We start from the raw sequence: 17,900 nt of genomic DNA, 5'->3' as shown, positions 1-17,900 counted from the left end.
GATAAGTTTCAAGTTCTAGTTTCAAAGTGCCAAGTTCTAAAACAATCATATTATTTTATGGACACATCCCTTTACCCTGAAATACTATAAAGGTGTGGTGATCCAGCTGCATGTGACTTATTTGGAAAAACCCAGCAACAAGGAAGTGGGATTTTCTGCTCACCACCTCCAGAGAGTTACACAAATTAGGTTTTTACCAAGATGGACACTCAGCAATAAGAATATTTGTGGATTAAGCACTGATTAACTAGGGAAAAGCAATTCACAGCCTCCCTGTGAAACTGTGACCAGGCTCAATTCAGTGCCACACTCCAGCAGCCTCAGGAATGCTCCAGAATGTGCAGCCTGAGAGCAGCAGTGAAATGCTTGTCTGGCTCAGAGCTGGTGCTCAGCTGAGCAGAGCAAGGGGTCTTTGCCACCTCCAAGACTTTGCCTGATTCATAGAACATTCTGGGTTGGAAGGAGCCTTGAAGACTGTCTAATTCCAACCCCCCTGCCATGGGCAGAGGCTGCTTCCACCAGACCAAGCTGCTCAGGGTTCCATCCAGCTTTGGCCTCCAGCACTCCTAAGGATGGAGCATCCACATTTTCTGTAGGTAACCCGTGCCAGTGCCTCAGCACTCTCACAGGAAAGAATTTCTTCCTCATATCTAAATCTAAATCTACCCTCTTTCAGCCCAAAGCCTCTCCCCTTTGTTCTAATACTACTGCATTTGTTAAAAGTCCTTCTCCACCTCTCTTGTAACCCCATTTAGATATTGGAAGGTGCTGTAAAGTCCCTCGAGAGCCTTCCCTTCTCCAGGGTGGACTCCCTCAGCCTGTCTTCACAGGAGAGGGGACTCCTGGGAGCTTCACCTCCTGTCAGGAGAGCTGAAGATGTTTCTGCTTCCACAGGACATCAAAGCACAGCCTTGGGAAAGCAGAAAGCAGCAGCAGCTCTGTCAGAGGAAGGGGCTGTAACCTCAGGGTTGTCCCAGCAGTGCTCCTGTCCTGTCTCAGAATTTGTACATCCCTCTGTAGTGCTGCTTTGCTCTGGCACCCACATCTACAAATTAAAAGTCCACTGACTCCCTCCACTTAAGATTTTCAAAACCTGCTGACACTTGGCATGTTGATAGAGATCAAAATGTCACACTTCAGGGCACAGAGGGACTTCTGCCAGCATGAAAACAATACAATTTGAGGTATAAACATATAAATAGCATATACCTATAGTGTTCAATATGAACATGGGCATAAACAGCTTGGGGTATTTTAACACCTCTCAGCTGCCCTGGATTATCATGCACTGTCCACTGCCCAGTCAGAAATATGCTCATTTTCTGTACTGCTCATGTCCTTGGAGCTCATCAGCACAGCATTTCAACCTCTGAGTGACACAGGATTCAATGAAAAAACTTTGCATCCTGATTTTTTTCATTTTCAACATTTAAAAGTCACACATACTGCTTTATATGGGGCAGATGTGTAGTCTCATCTTGTCATTCTGGTTATTTTTGTTCCAAGTTGAGAGTAAAACTGAATAAATTACAAACAGATATAAATTAGGCCCACACAAACAAGAGGGCAAAATTTTTCTCACCTTATGTGGAAAACCCAATTCTTACCACATTTTTTATTTTCTCAGACTCTTTAACCACAGCCATCAAGTTGAGTAGCATTAACACAGAATTCCTCATATTTCAGAGCCAGTCTAAACCAACTGTGATTACATTTAACTTATGGATAAATTTCTAGTGTTTCTATATTTTTCAACAAGAGTGCTCACACTTAAAAATACAGGGAAATAAATAAATGTGAGTTGTTTGCCTTCAAAATTTAAGTCTCTGCTCTTGGCTTCCAGCAAAGACAACTCATTATTGATTATATCAAGAAAGTAAATAAAAATCTTCCTTGACTTTTGATTTTTTTATAATTCCCATCAATCTGCTACAGGGTGTTCTATATGTCTGCCTATCCAGGCAGGACCTGGACCCAGTCCATGCAGAAAAAGGAACAGGAGCCAAGCCCTCCAGGTGAGGCAGGAAATTTGGGCTCACCTTTCTTTTTGGAAGTCTTATGTTTGGGAAAGTCTCAGCTCTAAACTTCTGACTTTCCCCATTTGTTTGTTTGGGGGAGGTGGTTTAACATACTGGCTTATTCAGGAATATTTATGAATGTCTAGGGAAACTGTTTGGAAAGAGAGGTAGGATGCTATGTCTACATTTTAAAAATCAGTCTGTGGAACCAAAGAAAGTTTCTCCACTGGTTCCATATAAACATAAAATATGGGTTAAAATCCCTGTTCAGCTACAGCCCTTTGCTGTGGAACTGATCCCTTCAACTACATATTTGGCCCTGGTTTGGGGAAGGAATAATGACATTTCAGGCAGGAGTAGTGTGAAAATAAATATATTAATGACCTGAAATACCCAGATATGATGGCAACAGGTTAAGCCAATGCCATAATTAGAAGGTAGACAGCTGGGACTGAAATGATCCTGCTGTGATTAATTACATTACATGGACAGAAAATAAATCCAATCTTGCAGGTCTTTGCAAGCAAATCTCCCAGTGGGAGGAAAAAAAAGTCAATTTAAAGCATTGATTTCTCCACTGTAGTTGCTTTTTAGCATTCAACACCAACAAACAAAGAGTCAGATTATTTTGCTCTCACCAAAATAATCTCTCCTGAAGCTCTGACAAATTTGCACTGTGCATTCAGACCTGTCTTTCAGTTTGACTTAAGTTTTAAACAAAGAAACCCCTCCACGCAGCAAAGCTGACATTTACAATAAAACACCTCTGCTGCTACAGAGCCAAGTCACAATGAGATGTTATGTTTAGTGCTCTGCCCTCCACCAGGGAAACTGGTGCTGACTGAGGAGCCAGGTCAGTGGCACTTCACGAGACACTGAAAGGTTTCTCTGGAGAGTCTGAACAATTGCACCAAAACAAACTCCTCTCCCATCAGCTCCCCTTGTCCATCCCTGTGTCTCCATCACAGTTAATTCCCAGCTCCTCCACAGGACAGGGAGCTTCCCACTCCACAGACAAGGATTTGATCAGAAACGTTCCCCAACCCTCTGCAAGCACCTGAAGCCAGCTGTACACCAGCACAGCTGTTCATCATTTTCATCACTTGCTGTTTCACCCATGTGAGCAGCCCTGGCACTGCCTAATATTTAGATAGGTAAGAGGTTCTCATCATCAGATGGAACCTCATCTTTGCATGTTATCACTTGTCCATCTGCTCTCATCTCCCATATGGAATTGTCTTTGCTACCTCATATATCCATCCAAATTCCTCTGCTCCTTCTGCATCTATCTCATTTGCTGTTGTCTGCCTGTCTCAAAAGCAGCCCTGGCTACTTTTCCAACTACAGATCACAATGTGGTATCCAGTGCTGTGTGAGGACACTCCAATTAGACTGCATGGATGGAATATATATATATATTTATTTTTTTTTTTAATCAGCAGATTTAATTCAGAAGAAAAAGGTTTCTCACTTGGTCCATTCTTTAACAGAAAATATAATGCGCAGTTACAGAATAAGGGGTCCATGTAGCAAAAATCACAAAAAAGCAGTCAGATGGTGCCTTAAAGGGATCTGCAGGATTACATTCTTGATTCAGAAGCCTGAGCTCTTACCTGTTGTAACTATGAACAAGATCAAAAACACTCATGTCTGTTGTGTTGACAAACTTGCACTGGACAGGCAGAAACTCTCCATCTGCTGAGCACTGTGGTGGGCTCTTCTCCCCAAACCCGTGCAGGATGCGACGGTCCTGGATCTCACAGTTCCCTGGACCTAATGAGAAAAGTGGCAATGTTTATTTGTGTATTAATTTCCCCCAAATAGCTGAATGGTTACCCTGTTGTTTAAAAGGCGGTTACATTGAGCAGGGACACTGAGGTGCATCATCTTGTTTTAATGAAGAGCAGGGAGTTGGACTCAATAATCTTACTGGTCCCTATTCACACCAAGCCTTTCAAACCCACAAACCCCATCATTTTGTTGAATATCACTTACACCGTGCTGGCTTTCCTCTTTGTCTGGTGCCATAAATCTCCATTCCCTCTGGATCTACACACCAGCACTGCCCCAGCTCTGTGTCACACTGCACCTGGTCGAAAGCCCCTGAGTCCAGGCACTGGGGGATGTAGGAGATGCTGCTGCCATTGATGTATCGGCTCACCAAGATCCTCTGCTTTTGCAGCTGGCAAAAGGACAAGCCTGTGGTACCAGAGAGGGGCACCGTTAGAGGAAGGTTCTTGTTGGGCACTGAGTCTTTTATTGAGGCAACATTTGAGTTTTCTCAGAATTACAAGTTCTAAGTCTGCCACCCAGGTAGCATGAGGGCATTGATGGACTTGAGGTTATGAAAATGGGTATAGAGAAGCCCACCACAGATGGGGTTGAAGCTCTCCAACTCAAAAGCCATTACACTAAATCAGTCTTTCATTCACAATTTGTCTTACTGGGACCTTCATAAATACAGACATTGAGGTGTATCAGATTTCCATGACAAGCCTTGAAGAAACTCCAGAACTTCCAATAGAAGACCTAGCAAATTACCATAAACTAGAGTCCATTGAAGTCTGTGGCTAGCCTTTTCTTGATTTAAGCAATTCAAATGCAGATTTAAATGGTTCTTTACCCAATCTGAGCAAAGACAAAAACTTTTTACTTACAAGATATGGGATATCCATTCTGTTTGCTGCCAGGAACCTCAACACCGTTCTCATCTACACACCAACAGGAAAGACCATTCCTAGTGCACTGGACTGTCCTGAAGAAGATCACAAGTAACATTTTATTTTGTGTGTGCAGAGTCCTCAGTCACTACCAGACATTAAAAAAAAATAAATAAACAAACCATAAAGCAAAGTATACCACATCAAATACTTCAAAACCACAAATAATGGAACTGGCAAGAGCTGTATTTCTGGTGACTCTGATCAGTGGGAACTCTTAATTCCAGTAATTCTCTGGACTCTTCAGGAATTGCAGATACATGAATTGAAGTCATTGAGGAAGCAAGCACATTGGACAGAATCTTAATTCTCATTATCTGAGATTCACCAAACACTTTGAGACAGTTTCAAAGTCAAATCTAGAATGGTCACAGCTGCCACCAGTGGCAAAATAAAGATAATAGTAGAGAAATTACAATCTGTACTCAGCCTCAGGTTTAACTTGTTAGCTTCTTGCACTGTCAAGCAACATGCTGCTCTCTAAATCACTGTTCTCTGTGTGGTTTTTCACCCCTTCATTGCCTTTAGAAGGAAACCTGACTGTGCCACTGAGCAGGGTGGATAAGTTCTCAGTCACTTGGCTGAGCTGTGCCAGCTGGCACACACATTCACCCATGAGCATGTGTAGGAAGACAGCAAACTGCATCACATTGCAAACTGACCACAAAAGTATTTGCAAACAATGCTGCCAAAATTAGCCTTTTATTATTAGATAGACATCTTTACTCAGAGATAATTTCCCATAACAAGGAATTCATTTGGGAGAGGTTGGATCTGCAAAATGGCTCAGTGAAGTCCCTTCAAGTCTCCTGCACCACTCATCCTCCAGTCCACTGTTGCAGTGGCTCTTCCAGACAGGCTAAAACTCTTGTTAGCAATGAAAGGTCACCTCATATGGCAGCACATTAATAGCAGGGATGAATTACCTGAACTGGCCATCCTCTGAGCACTGAGGAACGTAGGCTTCTCCTGCTGAAAAAGCCTCTTCCCTCCGAAGCTCACACGGACGCAAGGGCTGGGAGTCGGTCTGGTACTCTGAAAACAGCAAGGAGGTAAACACCTAAGGGTGGTCTCACCACAAACCCACTCTTACCAAACCCCTGATAGTGCCAGTGCTGCAGGGAACAGGTTCAGGGCTCCTCCCTGGCTGTTTTCCCATTGCTCCCCATGTGCATTTCCATGTGGGACAGCACAGGGAGGTACTGAACAAACCACTGCTCTGCCAGCTGCAGAATGAGCACATGGTGGAGCTGACCATGAAACCCTTTGCCAGGCCTGTGTTTAGTTAGTCTCAGCTCTGTTCTGCACTGGCCTGGCTATAATTTTCTGGTACTTGGGGTTCTTAACTTATTTGCGTCTATGACCACAAAAGAGCCTTTTGCATAACCACACACACCACTATTAAATTTTCTGAATAGTTATCCTTTACTGGAGCTAAGTTACTCACTATTTCACAAAAAAGGAGAGGTATTTCTTCTTAATCTCATAAAATATTTAAAAATAATCAATTTTTAGCAATAGCTTCAGACTAATTCATACTAGGAGCACTCTCAGTTTTCAATGGGACAAATTATTAACTACTGAATCCACCTAGCAAATTTTTAATGCATTCAAAGCTGCACTAGCTGCTGTTTTAGATGCAGAATGTAGAATGATGAAATTCAATAAGTTCTTTTTAACCGAGCAGATTTTGATCTGACACTTTCGTCACCCTTTAAAAACTGATCAAGGTCATGCTCTTAATACCACAGATTAGTTTATAAAAATACAGCAAACAAACCCACAGCAATTTAGTCCAAATATTTGCTTAAGCCAGTATTTGGTCTGAGCATGATCATACACTGTAGTGCAAATACATCACAAGTATCCTGAATGCTTTTCAGCCTGAAATAATTTGCAACTCACAGAACTTCTGCAGCTGCAGACTGCTCCTGTGCTTCTAATGCTTCTCAGTCACATCTGTTTCTTGAGTTTTTACAGTGTCCCCTCAAAACCATGTGAAAATTTTCATGAGATTGCAAAATTTCAGGTGATCTCATCTATAGACAATGTCACATAGGCAAAGCTCCCCCTTTTCACCTCAAACATCAGCTGCTCTGGGATGTGTGGAGATCCCTGTGTACAGTGCTAGAGAGGGTCTACCAAGACATCTGAGTTAAATGATTAATTAATTCAGTGATTCAAATCACTGGTTGTTCAGGGCTATCAAACTCAGGCCAAAGAACTGGGGGCAGAACTCAGACTATCCAGTATCTTTAGGTTCAAGCCTAAATTAGATGATAGCACCTACAAGTTGATATGATTGAGGAACTTCACAACCCTGCAGCAGCACCTTTTCTTACCCTGTTCATTCTCTAGCCCTTGAGAAAACATTTTTTTTCCCACCTAAAATTCAGGTGTGCAAATTCAGGTAAGCCTAAACACCTAAAGATCCTGATAGTTTAGTATTCAACCAGGAGCCCAGCCTTAGTTTGCACAGCACACAATAAACTGCTAAATTTTCAGAGTGCAAGATTCAAGACCATTATATATTTCATCAGGAAAACATGCAGAGCAGCACAAAGATCAGTCACCCTTGGACACAGGCAGAGGAAAAGGACAAGCGTACTTACCAAATATATTGGCTGTTGCTATGCTAATAAAACAGAAGAGGGTGCAAAATGGGATGGAGCCCATCTTGCAATGGGGGAGCCCCATCCCCTTCTGTCCTGAGGCAGCTCTGTGTACCCCACAGAGTCTTTGCTGCCCTTTTATAGCGCCCATCATGGGGATGGGCTCACTTCAGTGCTGCTGGCTGGGCACAGAATTGGGTGAGTGACGCACACGAGGCTTCTGAGCAAACCCAAGAGGCCCCTTGAGCTGGAGCTGCCCTCCCTCAGGCCCCTCTCATCCCCGCTCCAGGGAGCACAGCTGAGCCAAGGGGCTGCAGGCACAGCGGGTGGCAGGGGCTCAGTCATTCCAACAAGTCAATTGGGGATATTGGAGTGACCCTGGGCAGAGTCCTGGCCCTCACCTGCCCCAGGGTGCAGCCAGGCTCTGTGCTCCCTAGGGAATTGCACATTTTTGTATTCCCAGAGAGCTGAGCCTGCTGAGGGACAGACCAGAGTGAGATCTCTGGGTGCTGCACATCAGGAGTGAATATAACTCATAATGTGGTTTTTTACTAAGTGAAAAACAGGATGGATGCACTCACTGGCTAAAGTGAATTAAGGATCAGAGTCAATCACATTCTATCTTTTGTTGTCACTCCCACTTGCACCATGGACTTTAACACAGCCTGACAGGCACAGATTCACTTCTTGGGCTTCATCCTCCAGCAGTAAGATCAGTATGACCATGAAGCTTCTTAAGTTAAGCTTTTTGGTACTAATTACATGCAAGATCCTCAACATAAAACATATGAGAAATATTTCCTTGGTTCCAGAATTTCATTTGTTAATTCGCCACCTCTTGTAACTGTGAGTCAGCATTTACTTGCACCAGGAATTATGAGAACTCACCCTCACTTGTAACAAATGTGGTTGGATAAATAAGCCCCAAAACATTACTTAAATAATAACAGCACATATTTGAAGGTGGATTTAACTTGATTTCAAAAAAAAGTGACAGCAGCACTCCTGTTTGTGATTCATGGGTACTAGACAGCCTAGAAACAACTCCTCTGATACTCTCCCACAGACACAGATCACGACAGCAGTGATCCAAGCATCTTCTGTGCTGGCTGTAGACCACTGCCATGCCACAGTGTCTGATGGATATGGTAAATATGATCTCCAAGAGCAGCACAAGTTTGCTTTAGCATGACTAGGCTTTTAAAAATAAGTGGGACTGTATTAAGTCTGGAATAGGTAGCTTGAACATAAATTCCAAAGTCAACAGTCTACAGAAAGATCAAGGGAAAAAAATGATGAACATGTCCAGCATAGATGACAGATTAAAAAAAGACAACACTTAGAGGCATAAAGATGACAAATTCTGTAAGAGCCCTGATAAGTAGGCACAGAAAGAAACTGAATTTCTAGATTAGTACTGCATTTGTAGGGAAACATCCATGAAGAGTGAAAGAATCAGACTAAAAAACCACTATTAACACCAGCATGGCTAAATCAGGAAAGGAAAAAAGTTTGACCACAACATATATTTCTGACCCAAGGGAGCTTCAAGAGCCTCAGGTTTGTGTCTGAGCCCCACAGAGTGGGGCAGACACAGGAGAGCAGCAAGAGAGAGCCCAGCCCAGTGCCACAGTCAGGCTCTGCAGGGGCAGCAGCTCTATGCTGGCAGTCCTGGGATGTGTCCAAGCCACTGAAACATCTCCAGAGTGTGTTGGGGTCTGTGTGTGATACTGATTTAGCCCAGTTTTCTAAAGCTGTTAGAAAAGTGTCACTCAGGTTCCTTGCACAGATAATGGGGAAAGGAGCTTATTAAGGTCACTACTCACTTTCCTTCTCTATTCTTTGCTATAAAAGGCTGATAATGGTGGAGGGCAGACAGGAAAGGACTATTATTATCAGAAAGAAGCACAAACACATAATATCTATGTATTGCTGATTCCCAAGATGATGTTTGTTTCCTTTAGAAACACTCAAAAAACAACCTATGAACTACTCAAGCTGGGAAGAACAGCCAAGTCTTAAAAGTCTCTTAAAAAACTAAATGAGAAAAGGAATTTTGGCAATTGGCATCACTCAAACCACTTCTAGATGTGCGTCAAACCAAGGTGGGCATCTTGGTACATGAACCTTCAATGGGATACAAGAGCCCATGGATTAAAAAGGAAAAAAAGTTGTTTACAAAGCAATGTGTGGAATTCACATTCATCAGAGAAAAAAGAGGCCCTTGTCTATCTGTGGCTGATCAAATACAAAGCAAGAAAAGCCTTGCATAACCTTCAGTGAAAGGCAATGGTATTGACCTCTATTTTTAGCACCTGAGAAAAGATGGAGTAACATCTTAAATTAGCTCACCAATGAAGAGCAGAAAAGAAGTGGAAAAGGTCCCTGTGGCCAATATAGCCTTCAACTATCATGTCTTTAAAATCATTGCTCTAGTGCTGGAAATGAGGGGTTTGTTTTGTTGAACCTACTGGCAAAAGCTACTCAATCTATACTACAAACGAAACTGCTGGGGCAAAGATAAAGGTCAGTGGGATGAGACACTGAAATCACAAACCTCAAAGAAGAAGAAGACATTTATTCGTTGTTCCAGTTTTGCATACACTTTCTTAGCAGAAGAGACAGTTTGTGCAACTGCAATTTCACATATTGAAAGGCCCAGGGATAAAAGATTCATGTATATGAATACACAGACATCTGTACTCACAGAAAAGTTACTCTTACCCCAATCAAATTTGAGCCTGAAAAGTCAACCTTAGTTTAAAAAAAGAACCAGAAGGAGCTTCCCAAAGGAGGCAGCAAATTGAAAGCAAAAGAGTTAAGAAAACATTGTGAAATTATGCTTATATCAACCAATTCAATAATTTCAAAGAATAATTTTTTCATCTGTGTTAAATAAAGCACCAATGTTGGACAATTATCTCACACATTTTAAGAAAGCTACATTAAAAAAGGTTAACACCATTTGTTACACTTAGATAGAGAACTAAAGAGCACATTTCTTTCCAAGACCTTGTGAAGCACTAATCTGTATCATCATTGATTAAGACCTCATGTGATGCAAAATTAAAAGACTACAAGATGACAGCCCCAGGTAATCCACTTTTCAGTGTATTCACTTTATATGTGATACATTCTTCAAATTTAAAGAACAATAGGGAAGTTTCAGTCATTCCCATGCTAAACTTGGCTAGATCAGAAAAGTGGGCACAGGACTTGTCAAATCTTAAATTGCAACTTACCATTTGGAAAATTGCCTTTGGTGACAGAACCTAAAGAAGCCCATGTAAGAATATTTGAATTTGCATTTGTCCCTACAGGAATTGACCATTTCTAGGACAAATAAAATGCCTTTTTTTCCTTACTTATTTAATGAAAATAACAGTTTTCCTCTATCCAATAATACCACAGTGATTCCAGGTAGAAAAATGGGTATTTTATTCTCACAACACCAGGGATGCAGATTGGTTTGAAACCCCAAGTAGGAGCCAGGTCTGCAACCACAGTGACACATAGGATTTGCAACTTGAATCAATTCAGTATTTGACAAAAAAAAAGCTGAGGCAGTGAGAAAAGTCCCCAGCAGTCACAGAAGGACAGCAACAGGGTGCAAAACTATTGGTATTGGAGGGACAAAACGGTTTTGGGTGTTTTCAATAATGCAATATCTAACCTTCTCTGAACTAAAGGCAATGGTGCACAGCCAGTGGAGTCAGAAAGGAGTTCAAGGACAAACACAGCTTCTGCCACACAACAAAGCTGTGAATTCCACAAGCCACCAATGAAAAAGATGGATTAAACTTGAGGAACTCATCTCTATCAAGTGACTGATAAAACTAATGGACTAAAACATTAATTTTGGTAAAGGAACCCTGTTTGCCAGAAGTGAAAGACATATTCAGGAAAAAGGCAATTTGCACAGATATTCCATGATATGTTTGTACAGATCTGATATCCTCTTTCTACTGCAGACAAGACTCTGGGCTGGCCAGATGTTTGGTCTGACTCAGGAAAACTTCTTCAGAAAGTCTGCTAATTCAAAAAAGTGTTTCTGTATGTTGCTCCAAGCCTGAATCTGGTCTTGTATCTTGTTTGAGAGCCTGCTTTCAGACTGTCCCTTCAACAATGATTAAAATGTTTCAGAATTAAAATTTTTAAGTTCATGATTTATTATCGTATCTGCTTTTTCTGTGAATGAAAAATTTTTTTCTATGTCAGTAACTTACTGAGATTCTGTCCAATTTAATTCACCTGCTGCTTATCCTATGTGCCCTTGTCCACAGGATGTCTAAGAGAAGAACTTGCTCAGCATTGTTGGCTCATTTGTTTTCTACCACAGTAATGTCTTGAACAACTTGTGGATGATATTAAAATAAATTACTAGAAGCAAATTAAAGTTCCTTTGTAAAGATATTGTACAAAGGCACATGTCTGCCCACAAGAAGAGATGCCATCACTGTGAATACATTGTTGAAAGACATTGACTGTAAAAAATAAAGTGCATTGCAAAACTCAGCCCCTGAAATTGTTAAAATATTAAGAGTCCAAGAACAGAAATATCTTCTAATTACTTTGCCATATGCAATAAGTAATTCAGTACTGTGAATAATTTACTGATTGTATCATTTGCCTACAGGCTAAAATACAACTGAAGATTCCCTCAAGCCTTGCAATGTAGAAAGGTGAGTATCAATGGCTACATATAACCTAAGGACTACAGGCTAAACATGCAACTGAAGGTTCCCTAATGCTTTAAAACATATGCAAACAATCACCAGCTCACCAGAAGAGAAGTCCATGGAAAGGGAGCCCAGGCATGTAACAATCTCAACAGACCTTTATTGTGAGTATTAGAATGCAGTCAACATTATTGCTATTATAAAAAACAAATCACAGAAGGAAGTATTTTGCTTCTCTCACAGAAGATTTAATCATAGTGCAGTGCTGCCTCTCTCAGAGTCTTTAGTGACAATACACTGATGCACGTGGCTACAGCTGAACACAGGAGGCTTGGCCAGTTTTCAGGAAAGGAAGACAGCTGTTTGAAGCAAACAGCAATTGAACCAGCTTTAGTTATCCCACCCACGGAGTAAGGGAAGGGAACTTTTGTCCTGAATGATTTTTCATGCTAGTTCATTTTCTCCATGTGGTCTCCAATTTTTCATTTGGGTTGTTCAGGCTGGTGCAGAACGGCTGCCAAATGCACAGTCTGCACTCGGTGCAGTGTATTTTCACCATCGTTACATGCTCTGTATTTGTTTTCCATATACAAACAGATATACACATAGTGTATAAAATTTATTGCTAAAGACAGACCCCCACACCCAGTGCCCAGGACATAACAAAGTATAACAGAAACCATTACTGAAGCATTTCAAACAGCCTCTGCAAAATCCTCACCTAAAGCCATATGCAATCAGTACAAGAGAAAAAAATTGTGAGCTAATAAAATGTGAGAATAGCAATAGGTATTTCAAAAGTGATTCAGCCTCTGACTTTTAATAAGCACTCCAAAATTAAGGTGCATATAATGAAACAATTTTAAGCAGTAGAGCAAAAACCTATAGTTCCAGTGTTCTAAACAATCCTGCTTGCAAATGAATGGCATCATTGCACACACCCCCTTTACACACCAGCACCTCCTCAGAGCTACTAACAGGGCAAAGGCAGCTGAGACAGCCTGACTGCTCTTTTGGCAGAGTCCGGCCCATCCTCCACTTGCTGATTTTTACACCAAGCTCCAGTTCAGTTCAGGATCGGTTTTGTGCCTTTAGAGTTCCAGTGAAGAAAAATGGTTACAGCTTCCCTTTAAATACACAGGAAAAATAGTGTGGTTTACAACATCAAATACTTTTATAATTTTACTGTAATGTCTGAATGACTCCTTTGCATCCCAACCCTCGGTTTGGTAAGGAGTGCTGGAGCCCAGCAGTGCCAGAGGGGTTTTGCTGTAATATTAATTCAAGTCTAGTTAAGTTAGAAGCCAGATGGGAGCAGAGAAAGGTCACCAATTGCACAAGACAGAAGAGGCTTACTTAAGAAAGGCATCAAAAACACCTGGAGGTTTTGATTATGGTGCACACACCCCAACTGTACACAAGTCCCAGGATGCTCTGGAGGCTGTGGACAGAAGAGCCAAAGAGGCCTTTCCCCATGACTGCTTCCCACAGCAGCCAGGAAGAACTGGCCAAACAAAGGAGTGACACCCTCAGAAGCCAGAGTGCAGAAAGCTGAAGAATGAAAGGACAAAAAGATGAAAGCTGCAGAATGAATAGATGAGCACATGTAGAAGCTCAGAGATAAAATTAAGAGAGACAGGTGGCTGTCAGCCATACAAGATTACTGCACCCATGGAAGAACAGCTTCAATTCTTTGCCACCCAGCAAATACAGGAAATCTATCAGAAAATTGCAACCCATCTTTTTTGTCTATTTGAGAGAAAATGACAGGCTTCTACCACTGTAAACCACTCCACAGCTGAACAAAGATCTATGCATCTAAGGCCAGAATATCCAAAACATGGGCACTATGCAACCTACAGCTACCCAGGAAAAGGGTTAACAGGAAGCATCTTCCAACCCATTCCCTGCAATATGACCTGAAGTACATCCATTTTGTAACCAATGGCAGCCCCATCATGTCATACCAGATCACAGCACCCACACCACATCTCATTTATGACTGCAGGACTGCTCTCCTGCCATCACTGCAACTGAAACACAATTCCTGATGTAGATGCCTCTGGTATGGTCACAAGTAGGAGCAGGCTTTGAAACGAAATCACCCTGATACCTCCATTAAAAAACAAACAGGCAAACCCCTAACTAAACCTCAGACAAAAAGCTGGGCATTCAAAGGCTTCACAAGTTTGCCATTTAGCTCTTAAAATCACAAGAGGCTTCTGTAAAATGGCATTTCCCTTTTGTCTATTACTATTTAAAACTCCTATTCAGTGACAGAAGGCTTTAAACATTTTGTCTTTCTGAGCACAAGTATCAAACAGTCCTTACATTGCCATCTTTTTCCTCAGAGAGGGTCTGTCCCCTTCATCAAAACAATGCAGTCACAATTCACACCCCAATAAATGATGTTGCAAATAGACTGAGTGTACATCCCTGGCTTATTTACAGAGGAAGCAGGAAGACAGATAGAAAAATATGCCTACAGGAATAAGATTCTCTTGATAAGGCCAACTAGGAAGAAATACTGGTAAGAGCCAGATCACACTGGGGTTGACTGGTACATGAGCAAAGCAATCAACTGTAGGCTACATTCTGTGCAAAACACAGCATTTTTATGGCACTTGACTTGTGTTTAAAAGAAAAACCTCAAAAGCATCCCAAACCTTTGAATACTTGAGAAACTGGGGTCAGAAACTAATGTCCACATGTTACATACAGACCAGCACCACAACTTGAGAAAGCAAACTGAGACAAGTTTGTGAAACATTGGAGCAGGACACGATGTATCATACATAGCACGGTCTGTATGGACACTGAGATTGTATTTCTTAGAAGATATGAATGATTGCAGGAGAGTTTTTATAATACATGACTACACAATGAACATAAAAAAAATACTGAACAGATTGTTTTTGTAAGCACAGTCCATCCTGAACAAGGCAGGATCTTCAGGGGTAAAATTACATATTTGTGTAAATTAAGAGGCCGTTACACATACAAACAGAAGACACATTAAAGCTGCAAGGGCAACTTCAACTTTGACCTTAGGATTTCCTTTTCAGGATACCATTCCTCCATCTCTGTAGTAAGAATAAAACCTCTGTCTTCCCCCCTGAACTTTCCAAGTCCACCTCCACCTTCAGTAACATTTACAATTATATTACATCACACATATGCACACACATTGCATAATATTGCTACAGTGTATGCTGTATAAATTCTGTAAATACACTCCACTTTGTTTCAAAGTAATTCATCTGGATTTACACTTCTCTTATACAGTACACACAGTACCACATTCAAGGATATGCAGCAAGTGAATAGTCTATAAAAATGTCTCACATATCCAAAAGCAAGTAGGTCACTCAACTATTCATGTTTGAAGCAGTTATTTAAGCATCATCTATATAATACAGAGAATTTATAAACAGTTGCTGTAAAATATCAACAACTCCACAGCTCTAATGTTCTTTCTGCATAATGGAGTTGCCAACCATTCCATAATTCCATGTTTTCATGCATCTCTGTGATGTCTCCTACAAGCTTGATGTGGGAAGACTTTTTAAGTAGCAACCACTCTGTAACAGGGGTTTACATTTTGCTTTGGCCATCAGGAGTGACAACTCACTTCAGGTATGACAGAGAGGAAAGGTCAGGGTAGGTTTACTTTAGCAATGAACCAGCCACGCTGCTCTCTTTCTCAATAATGGTTTTATCATGAAAGTTCAATGCACTGGTTGCAAAGTCTTTCCCAGATAATCCATCTTTGGCACATTTTTCAGTTGTATGCATCCTTAAAAGGCATTCCAAGATTTTTGATGGTCTGTACATAATAACAATCACTTCTTTTTTACATTTGTATGTAGATCAGGAAGAAAAGTGGAAAATGTAGAGTATGCAGAATAGTTTTAATAAACAGTTTTACATACAGTACCTTACATATAGAACAGTGTGTTTGCAAATTTAAATAATTTTTGAATGTACAGTGGCTTGTACTCTTATCAAAAGGTAAATTCAAGTTTACTGTCTATCGGTTCTAAAATGCATTTATACAGATAACTAGAACTGATAAACAGACATGAGGCATAAAATGTTCAAGTATCTTAATGTCCTCAGTTAAATAGCCTCCTTTTAACAGTCATATTTTACAAATTTCAAAACCTGTACATACATTATTTTCAATTTTAGAAACTGCTTGTTAAAAGGTAATATGAACCACCAGTTCTTGTAGTTTATGGTAATAAAACTAGACATGTGTAGGTAGAAATGTGCATGGCATGTATATATGTACACATAGCTATGCACATATACATACACACACAGACACAGATGTAGCACTGGGTACAGCGGCAACTTATCAGCACAGGAAAAGTCCCGGGCTCAAAATCCAGCAAGAGCTAACAGAGCAAGGAGGTTGCCTTTGGTTTCATAACATTTCATTCACTGAAGCTGAAAAATTTTGTAAAAACAGCTTGGATAAGGTATCTTGTGATTTTTGCCTCTAATGGTTCAGAATTTCCACAGCCGCAGACAGTTTTGCTGCTCTTGTCATTCCTCATCCCCACTGAGGATGGTGAAGTTTTCAGAGGGCCAACATCAGAACAGAGCTACCCAGGACAAAAATTGTACCTTGATTCCTGAACACTGCTATAGAACATAAAAAAAATATAAAGTAGATACAATTTTGGATGGACTGCTGGCACTGAGTCGGACTTTGGAAAAAACCTTCGCCTAAGTCATAATTAAACTCTCATCCCAGTGATTTTAATATTATTTGGCACATCTGACCACTATTTCCCACTTCTGTTTTAAAGGAGCCTAGGGGTGCTGTTCTAGGGATTTCTATTTAAAAAAATACTTTAAAAGGGAGACCATGACAAGTAATTTTTTTCAAAAATCAAAGCTAATAGGTTTGTTTTCCTGAACACTCGTAAGAGAAAGAAATAATCTAAAAACCTTCCTTGTAGAGAAGATACAGCTCACTCTGTATCTATCTTTCACTAGCAAGATAAGAGGATTGCATTTTTAGTCAGCTGAATTCTGCTAATTTATAAATGCTTGCCAAGGGTTTCAAAATAGCAGCACTGCTCTTCGAAGAGTTTTTGTTTGTTGAATTTTCTTGTATCTGGGGATTTATTGTTCAACATGTTAAAATCCTGAGAAATTGATATTTCTAAGTATATTATAGATAATTTTGAAGCCCAGACATTGAATACTCATATTTTCAATAAAACAGATTCCTGACTCTAAACTTCCTCTCTTCTTTCTAAAGCTTCAGCCTATTAATGTAATCAGCAAAGAACCAGATAAATGCTCAGCTTTTTGCTGTCTTCCTGTCAGTCTTGTGGCTAATAAAATTCATTGTAAAGAACCTATTTTTTACTTCTATATTCTTCCTTTTGTCATACAGAGCAAAGTGTTGCTATTTGCTGTACTTTTCCCATGTCGATTAAGAGCTGTTTGATGCGTCGCTTGAGCTGAGGCAATCTGGCCAGAGGATCTGGTGGTTCCAGTTCTCCAGTGAAATCAAGCCAGCTTTCTAAAACTACAGAAGGGAAAGGAAGAAGCTGATTAGAGTAACTCTTTGAGAAACAGTTTCCATAAAAATCAAACTTTTCTTTCTTACTTTGTCTTTCAAAAAAAGGGAAAATACACTGAGGCTGTGAATTTTATTTAACAGATGAAATTTTGTTAGGGAAACACCCACTAATCCCACATTTCTCTTGAGCAATCCAAACTCCTGATTTGATTGTTGCTGTAAAAAGGTATCTGGGAGTAAATTTTACCCTTGGCTCACAATTTACCCTCTCCACACATAAAGGCAACTTCAGTTCATGGTCTACTCTGACAGTTTTGAAACAGAAAATG

The 17,900-nt window shown here is 40.6% G+C and overlaps 2 protein-coding genes across 4 annotated transcripts in view; both read right to left on the bottom strand.

The window, feature by feature from the left end:
• The window catches only part of TG (thyroglobulin), a 148,797-nt gene extending 141,383 nt beyond the window's left edge, over positions 1 to 7,414 (bottom strand). Inside the window, exons 1-5 of the mRNA XM_058804431.1 lie at positions 7,351 to 7,414; positions 5,665 to 5,773; positions 4,676 to 4,773; positions 4,014 to 4,217; positions 3,632 to 3,791 (exon numbers count right to left, since the gene is read on the bottom strand). Of these exons, the coding sequence (XP_058660414.1) occupies positions 3,632 to 3,791; positions 4,014 to 4,217; positions 4,676 to 4,773; positions 5,665 to 5,773; positions 7,351 to 7,414 (635 nt within the window). The remainder of the gene's footprint in view (positions 1 to 3,631; positions 3,792 to 4,013; positions 4,218 to 4,675; positions 4,774 to 5,664; positions 5,774 to 7,350) is intronic.
• A 4,778-nt stretch (positions 7,415 to 12,192) lies between these two features.
• PHF20L1 (PHD finger protein 20 like 1) overlaps positions 12,193 to 17,900 on the bottom strand; it is a 57,088-nt gene continuing 51,380 nt past the window's right edge. For all 3 annotated transcript variants that reach the window (XM_058800383.1, XM_058800388.1, XM_058800395.1), the window contains one exon: positions 12,193 to 17,577. In XM_058800383.1, coding sequence (XP_058656366.1) covers positions 17,435 to 17,577 — 143 coding nt within the window. In that variant the 3' untranslated portion in view covers positions 12,193 to 17,434. The remainder of the gene's footprint in view (positions 17,578 to 17,900) is intronic.

The sequence above is a fragment of the Ammospiza caudacuta genome, chromosome 1, assembly GCF_027887145.1.
Source record: "Ammospiza caudacuta isolate bAmmCau1 chromosome 1, bAmmCau1.pri, whole genome shotgun sequence".
NCBI classification, from domain to species: Eukaryota; Metazoa; Chordata; class Aves; order Passeriformes; family Passerellidae; genus Ammospiza; species Ammospiza caudacuta.
Note: the sequence above shows the minus strand (reverse complement) of the source record. Positions and strands in the feature narration are given on the sequence as shown.